The sequence below is a fragment of the Bos indicus x Bos taurus genome, chromosome X (assembly GCF_003369695.1).
Source record: "Bos indicus x Bos taurus breed Angus x Brahman F1 hybrid chromosome X, Bos_hybrid_MaternalHap_v2.0, whole genome shotgun sequence".
NCBI classification, from domain to species: Eukaryota; Metazoa; Chordata; class Mammalia; order Artiodactyla; family Bovidae; genus Bos; species Bos indicus x Bos taurus.
In genome coordinates this window covers 51,179,320-51,194,905 of record NC_040105.1, presented here as the reverse complement: position 1 = coordinate 51,194,905, position 15,586 = coordinate 51,179,320, and the positions used below count along the sequence as shown (strand labels likewise).

The window sequence follows — 15,586 nt, the reverse complement described above, 5'->3', positions numbered from 1 at the left end:
AAAACTAAAAGGTAATTCCAATTAATAAATGGAGGAGAGTGGAAAATAGAAAATCACCATTAGAACACCAGAGTTAATACTTATTACAGGCAAAATATACTAATGGATGCCAAAAAAAAGGGAAAGTTTGAGGAGAAACAGATATTTGCATAGGCTCAAAGTATCTACTCCTAAGATCTTTATTTATTAATATGTACAAAGGGAAAATATTAATTTATAATAGAGAATACCTATCAGACATCACCCTAACCAAATGATGAAGGTTATCATAACCAGTAATCCATACATCATATATACCCTGCTATGATGCACTGAGAATGGAGCATCATTTCTATGGTATTCTTGCCAAAACTCATAAGCCTAAAGCTAATCATATAAAACATAAGACAAACCCAAATTAAGGAATACTCTTCCCTGATGGCTCAGATGGTGAAGAATCTGCCTGCAATGCAGGAGACACAGGTTCAATCCCTGGGTTGGGAAGATCCCCTGGAGAAGGGAATGGCTACCCACTCTAGTATTCTTGCCTGGAGAATTCCATGGACAGAGGAGCCTGGCAGGTTATAGTGGGATTGCAAAGAGTTGGACCCAACTGAGTGACTAACAATTTCACTTTCTACAAACTAACTGAGCAATACTCATTAAAAGTTTAAGATCATGAAAAAAAACAAAAAAAAGTTCAAAATCATGAAAAACATGCCAAGATGGAAGAATTGCCACAGATTAGAAGAGACTAAACATCTATTTCTGCTTTATTGACTATGCCAAAGCCTTTCACTGTGTGGATCACAATACACTGTGGAAAATTCTGAAAGAGATGGGAATACCAGACCACCTGACCTGCCTCTTGAGAAACCTATATGCAGGTCAGGAAGCAACAGTTAGAACTGGACATGGAACAAAAGACTGGTTCCAAGTAGGAAAAGGAGGAAGTCAAGGCTGTATATTGTCACCCTGCTTATTTAACGTATATGCAGAGTACATCATGAGAAATGCTGGGTTGGAAGAAGCACAAGCTGGAATCAAGATTGCCAGGAGAAAGATCAATAACCTCAGATATGCAGATGACACCACCCTTATGGTACAAAGTGAAGAGGAATTAAAAAGCCTCTTGGTGAAAGTGAAAGAGGAGAGTGGAAAAGTTGGCTTAAAGCTCAACATTCAGAAAACTAAGATCATGGCATCCAGTCCCATCACTTCATGGGAAATAGATGGAGAAACAGTGGAAACAGTGGCATACTTTATTTTTCTGGGCTCCAAAATCACTGCAGATGGTGACTGCAGCCATGAAATTAAAAGATGCTTACACCTTGGAAGGAAAGTTATGACCAACCTAGACAGCATATTAAAAAGCAGAGACATTACTTTGTCAACAAACGTCTGCCTAGTCAAGGCTATGGCTTTTCCAGTAGTCATGTATGGATGTGAGAGTTGGACTATAAAGAAAGCTGAGCGCCAAAGAATTGAAGCTTTTGAATGGTGCTGTTGGAGAAAACTCTTGAGAGTCCCTTGGACTTCAAGGAGATCCAACCAATCCATCCTAAAGGAAATCAGTCCTCAGTGTTCATTGGAAGGACTGATGCGAAGAGCTGACTCATTTGAAAAGACCCTGATGCTGGGAAAGATTGAGGGCAGGAGAAGGGGACGACAGAGGATGAGATGGTTAGATGGCATCACCGACTCAATAGACATGAGTTTGAGTAAACTCCAGGAGTTGGTGATGGACAGGGAGGCCTGGCGTGCTGCAGTCTATGGGGTTGCAAAGAGTTAGACATGACTGAGCAACTGAACTGAACTGAGAAGAGATTAAAGGGACGTAACAACATATGTAGGGGTCTTGTTTTTGTATCCATTCAGCCAGTCTTTGTCTTTTGGTTGGGGCATTCAACCCATTTACGTTTAAGGTAATTACTGATAAGTATGTTCCCGTTGCCATTTACTTTATTGTTTTGGGTTCGAGTTTATACACCGTTTTTGTGTTTCCTGTCTAGAGAATATCCTTTAGTATTTGTTGGAGAGCTGGTTTGGTACTGGACCAGGAAGAAATAGAAAATCTTAACAGACCCATCACAAGCATGGAAATTGAAACTGTAATCAAAAATCTTCCAGCAAACAAAAGCCCAGGTCCAGACGGCTTCACAGCTGAATTCTACCAAAAATTTAGAGAAGAGCTAACACCTATCCTGCTCAAACTCTTCCAGAAAATTGCAGAGGAAGGTAAACTTCCAAACTCATTCTATGAGGCCACCATCACCCTAATACCAAAACCTGACAAAGATCCCACAAAAAAAGAAAACTACAGGCCAATATCACTGATGAACATAGATGCAAAAATCCTTAACAAAATTCTAGCAATCAGAATCCAACAACACATTAAAAAGATCATACACCATGATCAAGTGGGCTTTATCCCAGGGATGCAAGGATTCTTCAATATCCGCAAATCAATCAATGTAATACACCACATTAACAAATTGAAAAATAAAAACCATATGATTATCTCAATAGATGCAGAGAAAGCCTTTGACAAAATTCAACATCCATTTATGATAAAAACACTCCAGAAAGCAGGAATAGAAGGAACATACCTCAACATAATAAAAGCTATATATGACAAACCCACTGCAAACATTATCCTCAATGGTGAAAAATTGAAAGCATTTCCTCTAAAGTCAGGAACAAGACAAGGGTGCCCACTTTCACCATTACTATTCAACATAGTTTTGGAAGTTTTGGCCACAGCAATCAGAGCAGAAAAAGAAATAAAAGGAATCCAAATTGGAAAAGAAGAAGCAAAACTCTCACTATTTGCAGATGACATGATCCTCTACATAGAAAACCCTAAAGAGTCCACCAGAAAATTACTAGAAATAATCAATGACTACAGTAAAGTTGCAGGATATAAAATCAACACACAGAAATCCCTTGCATTCCTATACACTAATAATGAGAAAACAGAAAGAGAAATTAAGGAAACAATTCCATTCACCATTGCAACAGAAAGAATAAAATACTTAGGAATATATCTACCTAAAGAAACTAAAGACCTATATATAGAAAACTATAAAACACTGGTGAAAGAAATCAAAGAGGACACTAATAGATGGAGAAATATACCATGTTCATGGATTGGAAGAATCAATATAGTGAAAATGAGTATAATACCCAAAGCAATTTATAGATTCAACGCAATCCCTATCAAGCTACCAACAGTATTCTTCACAGAGCTAGAACAAATAATTTCACAATTTGTATGGAAATACAAAAAACCTCGAATAGCCAAAGCGATCTTGAGAAAGAAGAATGGAACTGGAGGAATCAACCTACCTGACTTCAGGCTCTACTACAAAGCCACAGTTATCAAGACAGTATGGTACTGGCACAAAGACAGAAATATTGATCAATGGAATAAAATAGAAAGCCCAGAGATAAATCCACGCACATATGGACACCTTATCTTTGACAAAGGAGGCAAGAATATACAATGGATTAAAGACAATCTCTTTAACAAGTGGTGCTGGGAAAACTGGTCAACCACTTGTAAAAGAATGAAACTGGACCACTTTCTAACACCATACACAAAAATAAACTCAAAATGGATTAAAGATCTAAACGTAAGACCAGAAACTATAAAACTCCTAGAGGAGAACATAGGCAAAACACTCTCCAACATACATCACAGCAGGATCCTCTATGACCCACCTCCCAGAATATTGGAAATAAAAGCAAAAATAAACAAATGGGACCTAATTAACCTTAAAAGCTTCTGCCCATCAAAGGAAACTATTAGCAAGGTGAAAAGACAGCCTTCAGAATGGGAGAAAATAATAGCAAATGAAGCAACCGACAAACAACTAATCTCAAAAATATACAAGCAACTCCTACAGCTCAACTCCAGAAAAATAAACGACCCAATCAAAAAATGGGCCAAAGAACTAAATAGACATTTCTCCAAAAAAGACATACAGATGGCTAACAAACACATGAAAAGATGCTCAACATCACTCATTATCAGAGAAATGCAAATCAAAACCACTATGAGGTACCATTTCACACCAGTCAGAATGGCTGCGATCCAAAAGTCTACAAATAATAAATGCTGGAGAGGGTGTGGAGAAAAGGGAACCCTCTTACACTGTTGGTGGGAATGCAAACTAGTACAGCCACTATGGAGAACAGTGTGGAGATTCCTTAAAAAACTGTAAATAGAACTGCCTTATGATCCAGCAACCCCACTGCTGGGCATACACACTGAGGAAACCAGAAGGGAAAGAGACACGTGTACCCCAATGTTCATCGCAGCACTGTTTATAATAGCCAAGACATGGAAGCAACCTAGATGTCCATCAGCAGATGAATGGATAAGAAAGCTGTGGTACATATACACAATGGAGTATTACTCAGCCATTAAAAGAATACATTTGAATCAGTTCTAATGAGGTGGATGAAACTGGAGCCTATTATACAGAGTGAAGTAAGCCAGAAGGAAAAACATAAATACAGTATTCTAACGCATATATATGGAATTTAGAAAGATGGTAACAATAACCCGGTGTACGAGACAGCAAAAGAGACACTGATGTATAGAACAGTCTTATGGACTCTGTGGGAGAGGGAGAGGGTGGGAAGATTTGGGAGAATGACATTGTAACATGTAAAATATCATGTAAGAAACGAGTTGCCAGTCCAGGTTCCATGCACGATACTGGATGCTTGGGGCTAGTGCACTGGGACGACCCAGAGGGATGGTATGGGGAGGGAGGAGGGAGGAGGGTTCAGGATGGGAACACATGTATACCTGTGGTGGATTCATTTGATGTTTGGCAAAACTAATACAATTATGTAAAGTTTAAAAATAAAATAAAATTAAAAAAAAATAAAATAAAGGGACGTAACAACTACATGCCATGTGGAATCCTGATCTGGAAAAAAGAACACCAGAAGGAAAACTGGAGAAATTCAAACAAGTTTATATTTTAGTTAACAGTATTGAACTAATAATAATTTCCTACAGTTTTGGTAACTGTTCTCTGGTTGAAATATTAGCATAAGAAGAAACTGAGTGAAGGACATACAGGAATTTCTATACTATCTTTGTAACTATTCTGTTAATAGCAAATTATCTCAAAATAAAAAAGAAAACTAATTAGTAAAGGAAAAACTAATTGGTAAATAGGATCCCTGTTTCTTGCTATTTCCAACCCTATCACTTCTTTCAAACAAATCTATATTTAACAGCTCTTTCATCTTTTCACTAATTTCAATCTCCAAGCCTTCTTCTTACTGATTATAAATTCCCTCAACTATATAAGCTTTTATGAAAATGGAGCCTGAATCTGCTTTTTCTCCCCATTATGTCCCTAGCACTTAGCATAACTCTGATACATTGTAGGTACTGAGCATTTACTTGTTGAATGAATGAATGAACAATGAATGAATGACAGCTGTTTTCTCTGTATTCATTTCCTGTTGCTGCTATAACAAATTACTACAAATTTAGTGGCTTAAAACAACACAAATTTATTATCTTCCAGTTGTGGAGATCAAAAGTCCAAATGAGTCTCACTCAATTAAAATCAAGGTGTTGTCAAGGCTGTGTTTCTTCTGTATGCTCTAGGAAGAAACTGCTTGCCTCTTCCAACTTTTAGAGATTGCCCACATTCCCATCACTCCAACCTCAGCTTCCAGTGTCAGATCTCCTTCTGACTAATGAGCATCCTTCTTCTCAAAAGCACCCTTGTGATTATACTGGGTCCACCCAGATATTCCAGGATAATCTACCTATCAGAAGATCTTAAATTTAATTGTACCTGCAAAATCCATTAGGTAACATTTATAGGGATTCCCAGGTAGCTCAAGAGTTGGACACAACTGAGCGACTGCAGTTTCACTTTTCACTTCCATGCATTGGAGAAGGAAATGACAACCCATTCCAGTGTTCTTGCCCTGAGAATCCCAGGAACAGGGGAGCCTGGTGGGCTGCCGTCTATGGGTTCACACAGAGTCGGACACGACTGAAGTGACTTAGCAGCAGCAGCAGCAGCCAGGTAGCTCAGTGGTAAAGAATCTGCCTGCCAATGCAGGAGACAGATTCGATCCCTGGGTCAGGAAGATTCCCTGGAGAAGGAAATGGCAATCCACTCCAGTACAAGTAAACTTACAATGTGGAAAACGTAAAATTCTTGTTTCTATAGAGGAGGAAATGGAATACATCAGATTATTTTTATGGCATTTAGTGCTCTCATGTAGATTTAGATCTTCTCCCTACCTTCCACAACACTGAAAGGCCTCTCCTCTCCATCATTCTGTGTCTCTTTTTATATGGCTACTTCATTGCCATAACTGTCTACTCTCCAACTTAGTTTGCCAGCTTTACTTTAGTTCAGTATTTTTGGAAAATATTACAGTTGCATATTCTCTCCTCTTATTCAAAGTTCTTCAAAGTTAGAGAATGCCTTCTACTGCTTTTGAATAATCCCAAGACTCTCTAGAACAGTTCTCTTCTTAGACTAGAATCCATTAAATGCTGTTGTTGGGGAGATAAGAATCTATCATGTTTTTAATACTTCTGAAAAATGAGATTCCTTTGCTTCCCTTGGTAACACATACCAAGGTCTATCAGCATCAGGAAATTTGCTTGGGAAATCCCATGGACAGAGGAGCCTGGCAAGTTACATTCCATGGGGTCACAAAAGAGTCAGAAACAACTTAGTAACTAAACCACCACCACCAATATATTTATAGGTTCTAGGGATTAGGACATGGACATCTTTGGAGTGTACAACTATATGTATCAATTTGTTATCTAACAAGCAGATAGTTACCTCAAAACTAACTAATTGAACTGGGAAAATTAATTATATTTCTCAGACCAAGTCTGTCTCCTGCTACTCTCACAACCTCTGTCATTTCATGAAAACATCTGCCTTTGGTTTATAGCTTTTTTTTCAAGTCTTTATTAAATTTGTTACAATACTGCTTCTGTTTCATGTTTTGGTTTTTTGGCCATGAAGCATGTGGGATCTTAGCTCCCTGACCAAGGATTGAATCTGTACCCCTGGCACTAGAAGGCCAAGTCTTAACTACTGTACTGCCAGGGAAATCAGAGCATTAACTATATTTAAGTAATTTGTATTCTTCCTCCATTTGATGTAATTATTCTTTGCCTATGACAGTATTCCACTTTGAGGGCTGAGCCCAAAGAAAACAGTGGGAAATTAAAATCAAATAACACTATTCAGGGTATGCATATATGTAATGAAGCATCTTCTTGATAGCTCTAACAGAATCTAGAAACACTTCCAAAAGGGTCATAACAAAAGTATTTTAAGAGCAAAAGTATCCCAGTATGAATACTTTGGACAACAATATTTATTCAGAAACAAATTCTAGCATATATTTTAAAATTATCTTTTCCTCTATTGGAAATTCAGGTATTTTCACACTATTTTCTAATTTCACAATTAAATGTAGGGCTGCGTAAAAATATACTTCTCCCCAAAGTGTTTTTGATAAATGAAAATAAAACAGAAACAAGTTTCTCCAAAATTTTGATAGATACTTCAAGCATGGAAGTATAGATCTTTAAACTGTTACTTCTACTGCATTGCTTGGAATATATTCACTACTATAATCAAAGTGTATTAGAATGCTCACTCAACATGTCAACCTGCTATAGTCAACTATGTCTTTTTTCTAATCTTTCTTTTCAGTAGCATTTTTAAAAGTTCAGTTCAGAGACTATAGCTGACTTGTTAGAGGTCTAGTTGTTAGATCTACTTAACGATGGCCTGTTTAATTACCTTGAAAAGCACGTAATCACAGAATTGATCCCACAGTGAAGCTTATTATAAGCAAATATATTTAGAAACAGTCAAATAACAAAATTCATATATCTATGTGATTCCTCTGATTGGAAAATAGCCCCATTATATGAAAACTCAGTTCCATCAAGAAAACAAATGGCATACTAGTGAAAGTAAAGCAGAAGCTGGTTGTGTTCCCATGTGTAAAAGCAAAGTGCTACTGATTTTTCAAGCTGACAGTGGAGAAAACTATTACAAACCCGTGTGACCCACTCCTCCTAAAACTTACTAAACAGGGCTTTCAGTAACATCTGACCAGGTCTTTCAATATCATGAACTGCTGCTAAGTCACTTCAGTTGTGTCCGACTCTGTGTGATCCCATAGACGGCAGCCCACCAGCCTCCCCCGTCCTTGGGATTCTCCAGGCAAGAACACTGGAGTGGGTTGCCATTTCCTTCTCCAGTGCATGAAAGTGAAAAGTGAAAGTGAAGTTGCTCAGTTGTGTCCGACCCTCAGTGACCCCATGGACTGCAGCCCACCAGGCTCCTCCGTCCATGCGATTTTCCAGGCAAGAGTACTGGAGTGGGGTGCCATTGCCTTCTCTGCATCATGAACTAAAGTCTTCTAAATAAAACGTATGACTGACAGCCCTCACTCACAGTAAATTACCAATTTATCAAGTAATTACCAAGTAATCTACAAATTGTTTACAAAGAACAATAGATCAAAGTCTTTCCACTAATGCATTAAAAAATCAAATTATGGAAGAGAAAAAAATAAATCAAATTACGGAAACCATAAAATACGACAAACTGTTGAAATGCAGGTATTTATGGCCAAATCCTAAATCTGCACACATCATCAAAGGGTTTGTCTGTTTTTAACATCCTCAAAGTCAAACATCAGCAGTACAATCTATATATCCTGATTCTTGCACTGCCCTAAAGTCAATGTATTCTAAATAAATGGGTATGAGGTTTTTAAGAATTGCTGGACAAGGCTCAAGTATCTACCATAGGGGGAAATACCATCAAGAGAAAAAGGTATAAAAGTCTTTTCTGAGCTATGAATTTCAAATCAAACATGAAAAAGTAAAATTTTAAAAAGGAAAATAATTCATATTTCAGGGGAGAAGATTAAGAGGTGGTATGTATGCAATAAAAATATAGCTTACATATTTTAATGATGTTAATAAATAGAAAATACATATCAAGTTAATAAAACAAAAGTATAGACACTCAAATTTTATATATTATACATACACACCTATGCTAAGTCACATCAGTCGTGTCCGACTCTGTGTGACCCCATAGACGGCACCCAACAGGCTCCTCTGTCCCTGGGATTCTCCAGGCAAGAATACTAGAGTGGGCTGCCATTTCCTTCTCCAAGGAAAGAATATAGAATAATTTAAACTGTTCACTGGGATATTTTTCAACAAAATTGCTTAATTACATAATAAAGAGTAAGATTTTACTGAAAAAAATATGAGAAATTGTACATTACAAATTACATAGTACTTACAGGAAAGTAATTAAAAGATGATGTCCTTATTATCTTCCTGGGATTCCAAATAACTTTATTGTTGCTGTTTTCAGTCATTAAGTCATGTCTGGCACTTTTTCAACCCCATGAACCATAGCCCACCAGGCTCCTCTGTCCATAGGATTTCCCAGGAAAGAATACTGGAGTGGGTTGCCATTTCCTTCTCCTGGGATCTTCCTGACCCAGGGATTGAATCCACGTCTCCTGCATTGGCAGGTGGATTCTTTACCACTGACCCACCAGGGATGCCCTCTAAATAAGTTAGTTTTTCCTAATTTCAAATACGCAAAAAATAACATGATGTCTAAAAATAATATCAACTAGGTCCACTAATTTCGACATTCCTTTCAGAATGTGCTCAGTCGCTCAGTCATGTTCAATTCTTTGCAACCCCGTGGACTACAGCCCGCCAGGCTCCTTTGTCCACAGAATTTTCCAGGCAAGAATACTGGAGTGAGTTGCCATTTCCTTCTCCAGGGGATCTTCCCCACCCAGGGATGGAACCCAAGTCTCCTGCATTGGCAAGTGGATTCTTTACCATTAGTGCCACCTGGGAAGCCCAATTCAGAAAAGAAAACTTCAATTGTTGTTCTTTGTGTAAATTAAAATGTACTTTACACTTTAGGACTTCCCTGGTAGTAAAGTGGATAAGAACTCGCCTGCCAATGCAGAGAGTACAGATTCGATCCCTGGTGCAGGAAGATTCCACATGCTGTGGAGCAACTAAGTCCCTACGCCACAAATACTGGGCCCAAGCTCTGGTACCTACAAGCTGCAACTACTGAGCCTGTGTGCCACAACTACTGAAGCCTGCATGCCTAAAACATGGCAAAAGATGTTGCCTAGAACATGGCAACAAGAGAAGCCACCACAATGAGAAGCCCACACACCATAACGAACAGTAGCCCCTGCTCGCTGCAACTAGAGAAAGCCTGCACTAAGCAATGAAGGCCCAGTGCAGCTCCCCAAAAAACATACTTTATCTTTGTAAATTAAAATTTACATTTGCTCTCCATGACAGATCCCCAAATCTGGCTATATATCCAATTACCCAGAGAACTTTTAAAACTAAGTTCCTGGGGGAAATTCCCTGGTGGTCCAGTGGTTAGGACTCCACGCTTCCACAGCAGGGGCCACAGGTTTGGTCCCTGGTTAGGGAACTAAGATCCCTCAAGCTGCACAGCACGAACAAAAAGTAATAATAATAAAACTGCATTTAAAACATAAATAAATAATAAAAGTAAGTTCCTGAGCCGAAAGTCTGCAGTGGATGCCATGAATCAGTATGCTGCTGCTGCTGCTGCTGCTGTTAAGTCGCTTTAGTCGTGTCCAACTCTGTGTGACCCCACAGACAGCAGCCCACCAGGCTCCCCTGTCCCTGGGATTCTCCAAGCAAGAACACTGGAGTGGGTTGCCATTTCCTTCTCCCATGAATCAGTATATATGATATAATATTATATAAAGCTAATGTTGGTGTATTAAGGGAATTCCTCCTGTGATTCAGCTGGCTCTTGGAATTGATCCCTTATTTCAGGGCTTTTCAAGCTCTACTGTGCATAAAAATCACCTGCAGATGTTACTAAGAGGTAGATTCTGATTCAGTAGGTCTGGGGTGAGTCCTGGGGACCTGCAGCTCTAAGTTACCAGGTGATGTCCATGCTTCTGGTCCAGAGAGTACACTTGGAGTAGTAAGACCTCATAGGATCTTTCAGTCTTTCCACATGTGAATAATAAAAGGTATTCCCATATGCAGTTCTTATTACTGAAATATTTTCAAGTTTTACAGAAACATTCTTTAGCATAGCTAGAGTATACAACTTGCAAAATATTTGACACATCTTTACTATGTGTCCTACTACCAAGTGAATGGAAATTATCTCCCCCATTTACAAACAGAATAACACTAAAAGATGAGTGTTACTCCAGTCAAAAGATACAAACTTCCATTTATAAGATAAATAAGTACTAGAAACATAATGTACAACATGATAAAGATAATTAACACTACTCTATGTTATCTATAGAAATGGTTACGGGAGTAAGTCCTAGGAGTTCTCATCACAAGGAAAAAAATTTTTCTATTTAATTTTGTATCTGAGATGATGTTCACTAAACTTACTGCTATACTCATTTCATGATGTATCTTAGTTAAATCATTATGCTGTATACTTTAAACTTACACAATGTTGTATGTCAATTATATCCCAATAAAATTGGAAGAAAAAAGCAAACAACAATAACAACAACAAAGGACCAGACAATAAGTATTTTACATTTTGTAGGTCTCTACCCCCAAAAAAGATGAGTGTTACTGAAATCACAATGCAGAGATTAAATTAAAATTTACATAACTTTATACACACACACACACATATATGCAAAAATGTTTATCACAACCATGTTTATAATAGTAAAATACTGGAGAAAGTCTAGAAGTCCAACAATAGAGGACTGATTAAATATCTTATAAAGGCATCTATCAAAGATAATGATGTAAATGTACAACTACCAGTAATGAAAAGATGTTCATGATTAAGTTTAAAAACAAAGTTTTGTCCAAACCTTATAGTATGGTTCCATGGGGGTGCATACAATCATATATACATTTATTCAAAAGAAAGAGTCCATAAAGATATATGTTAAAATGGTTAAAGCATCCTCAAAGAATTATAATTTCAGGTGATCTTAATGTTTGTTTACTTGAAGGATCTAATATTCCTACTATGACACAGACTTTATAATAAAATTCTTAAAGGGTAAAAAGGGGTGAGAAGAAAATCAAGTAAAGCCCACATAGCACATGCACACATCTTTCAAGAACTACTCTAATGGCTTGACTCCAAACAGTCATCAAGGGACTTCCTATATTCAAAGCACTTCAAATCTTGTTAAAACTGTAGTCTTGCATCCCACCCCAGACTTACAGAATCTGAATCTCTGATGTAGGCTCCTAAATCTGCATACAAAGCAAACAGTGACTCTTAAACACAGTAAATTTTGGAAACAAAAAGATTCCTAGAAATGAAAGGACCAAGATTAAATTTCAACCTATTTAAACGGCAAACTACAGCAAATTCAGAATGGGTGAAATCATGTAACATACCTATACACCACACGCAGCAACCACTGGAATATGAACAACAAAAACCTATATTTAGCAACCAGATTTATTTAATCTTAATTTTAAGCGTCTCTTGTGAACATTGATCATTTCCCATGAGCTGACTGAGGTCACAAAGGTTTTCCTTATGTTTGATCTACATCTGTCTGAAACTATTCCTATTATAACCTTTTCTATGATGTTCTGTCTCTATTTACTCCTACATTAGTTAAAAGTACTATATAGACATTTACTATGGAACCAAATATCTAGATAATTCAACTATTCTTCTGATGCTTTCACTTCTCCTTCCTAAACAACATTCCAGTTGACTAATCCCAGTAGATTCTGGCGATTATTTCATCCAAAGATCCTCTCTGAGGCAAACTCAAAGGCATGGAGAGGAATTTATACTACTAGAAGCCTTCAAAGAAGCAAGGAAAGCATTTCCTGTTCTGAAAAACAGCACATGAACCCCCAAAAGTCTATTGACAGAGAAATGGAAAATATCATACTGAATATATCCCTAACATATCAACTCATAAGGCATACATTTACTAAAAACTTTCAAAATGAGACATTAAGAGTTTTGAGAATTTCCTAAGGTTAATAAATTAGAATCATTTCCCCAAAGAAAGCCAGAACAGACTTTCCCACCTTTAAAACAGAGAGGCAAACAGTAGGGAAAAAAAAGTTTGGCATGAGCTCCTAAAAGGATTTAAGAAAGGAGCATAACTTCAGGGATGTGGGGACAAGTCCTTCATTTTATTTTAATCCATGATACATTTTAATCCTGGATCACTCAGAAGTCCAGGCCAGCTGAAACTGGAATTTATTAAAACCAAGAAGATTATATACCCACCTGCAGCTCACACCAAGCAACCTCTACCCATGTTTCAGTGTCGAGTCCTTTATATACTGTTTTAAATGCTCCTCTTCCCAGTTCTATGTCAAATTTCAGGAACCTGCCACTAGGAGAAGTAGCTACAGCCTTCATTTCTGCTTCTTCTTCCATCTCCTTTTCATTTTTCTCCTTGAAATAATCTTTTGAGGATTCTGATGTTCCCTTTGAACACTGCTCATATTTAACTTCTTGTCCTCCTCTTAGCACATTTGTAGGAAGCTTTTCTACTCTTGGAATATTTGTTGCAGTCTTTATTCTCTCATCTTTGGAGGAAGATTCAGCAACTTTGTCATCTTCTGTCATCTCAACACTCTTTCGAAAGAATCTTTTCTTTTCTATAGTTTCTCCAGAAGCAGAGAAGGTATTGCTTTTCTCCTTTAGTCTAGCTTCCACTGTCAAAGTTGCTGCAACCTGAGGAACTCTGTTTTCTAATGAAACTCCATCAGGTTTCTCAGAATCTTCTGTGCTAGCTGGCTCCCCTGAATCAGTAGCCATTGTAATTAAGGTTGGCACTAAACTTTTTCCTGTCCCACTCTTCAGTTCAGTTGCATCTCAGGTATCAGAATTATCAGGATGGACTTCCTTTTATATGGTCATATGTTTCCATAGCAACCTGAAGGGGGGGGAAAAGGATATATTAAAATCACCCCACAAAGGAAATCATTAAGGAGAAAAGTCACCTGACTGTTTAATCCCTTTTTTCTTAATAAGAAGTTTGTTCTTTTTCTGTCCAGTCTTAGCAACCAGCAGCCTCCAGGGACTATGTCTTATCTTGTTTACCATTGCAGTCTTCTGTGCCTAGCAGACTACTTGGCATACAGCTCAACAAGTCTTCATACTGTATGAACATTGTTTATAAACCAAGTTCTCAGCCCCTTCTATGAATCTATCATATTTAAAGCAAGTATCCAAACCTTGAATTTGCTTAGCTACAAGGTAATACACAAAATAGGCTTCTCTGGTGGCTCAGATGGCAAAGAAATTTGCCTGCAATGCAGGAGACCATGGTTCAATCCCTGGGTCGGGAAGACCTCCTGGAGAAGGGAAACGGCAACACTCCAGCATTCTTGCCTGGAGAATTCCATGGACAGAGTAGCCTGGCAGGCTACAGTCATGGGGTCACAAAGAGTCGGACATGGCTAAACATGCACACACATAATACACACAATAAGCAAAAATAGCACATAATTTCTCAGTAGGTGGTTTTTTCTAAAATTCTGGAACTAATCCATAGATTTTTTTTATTGTGGCAAAATTTAATCATTGTTAAGTGTACAATTCAGTGGCATTAAATACTCTGACAATGCTGTGCAGTCATCACTACTATCCATTTCCAGAACTTTTCCATCCTTCCAAACTGAAACCTATTAAAACAATAATTCCTCATCACCCCGGACCCTGGTAGTCTCTATTCTATTTTAGGTCCTTGTGAATTTGTTTATTCTAGGTACTTCATGTAAGGACTCATACAATATTTGTCCTTTTGTGTCTGGCATATTTCACTTGGCATAATATTCTCAAGTTTCATTGATATATATATATATATATATATATATATTATGGCATGTATTTCATAAAAAAGAATTTCATTCTTTTTTAAGGCTGAATAATAATAGTCCATTATATGTATATAACACATTTTGTTTATCCATTCTTCTAGTCAGTGGATTGTTTCCACCTTTTAACTATTGTGAATAATGCTACCATGAACATTCAACAGTAGTTTTGAATAATGAAAATATTATACTTGTCTATTGAGCTTGCCTTCATATTTCAATAGGAAGATTTTAACTACTATCAAATAATAACACATACTATTTAAAAATGGCAAGAAAGACTTAAAATATGTATCCTCTTGAACCAGCAATTCCATTCATAGGAACTTGTCATAGAAAATAGTCAAGAATCTGTGCAAAGATTTAACTGTAAAGACATTCATTACAGCACTTATAATTTGGCAAAACTATAACTAAATATAAGCATAATAGGGGTTTAATTAAGTATTTCAAAATGAGATAGGGTACAGCATTTTAAAAACACTGTAGTAGTGAGACGAAAAGACATTTCCCATATGTCATATGGTTAAATGAAAAAAGAAATATATACAACAAACTTTCGTTACACACACATGATGTTAATTCTGAAAGGTGGAATTATGGACTTTTTTTCTTTCTGCTTTTCTGTATTTTCTAACATTTTCCACAAAGAACATGTGGAAATATGTGGAACAT

General features: G+C 37.3%; 1 protein-coding gene across 1 annotated transcript in view; it reads right to left on the bottom strand.

Annotated features, from left to right (window-relative positions):
* The window catches only part of WNK3 (WNK lysine deficient protein kinase 3), a 183,185-nt gene that overhangs the window by 148,407 nt on the left and 19,192 nt on the right, over nt 1-15,586 (bottom strand). Inside the window, 1 exon segment of the mRNA XM_027534682.1 lies at nt 13,314-13,968. Coding sequence (XP_027390483.1) covers nt 13,314-13,850 — 537 coding nt within the window. The 5' untranslated portion in view covers nt 13,851-13,968.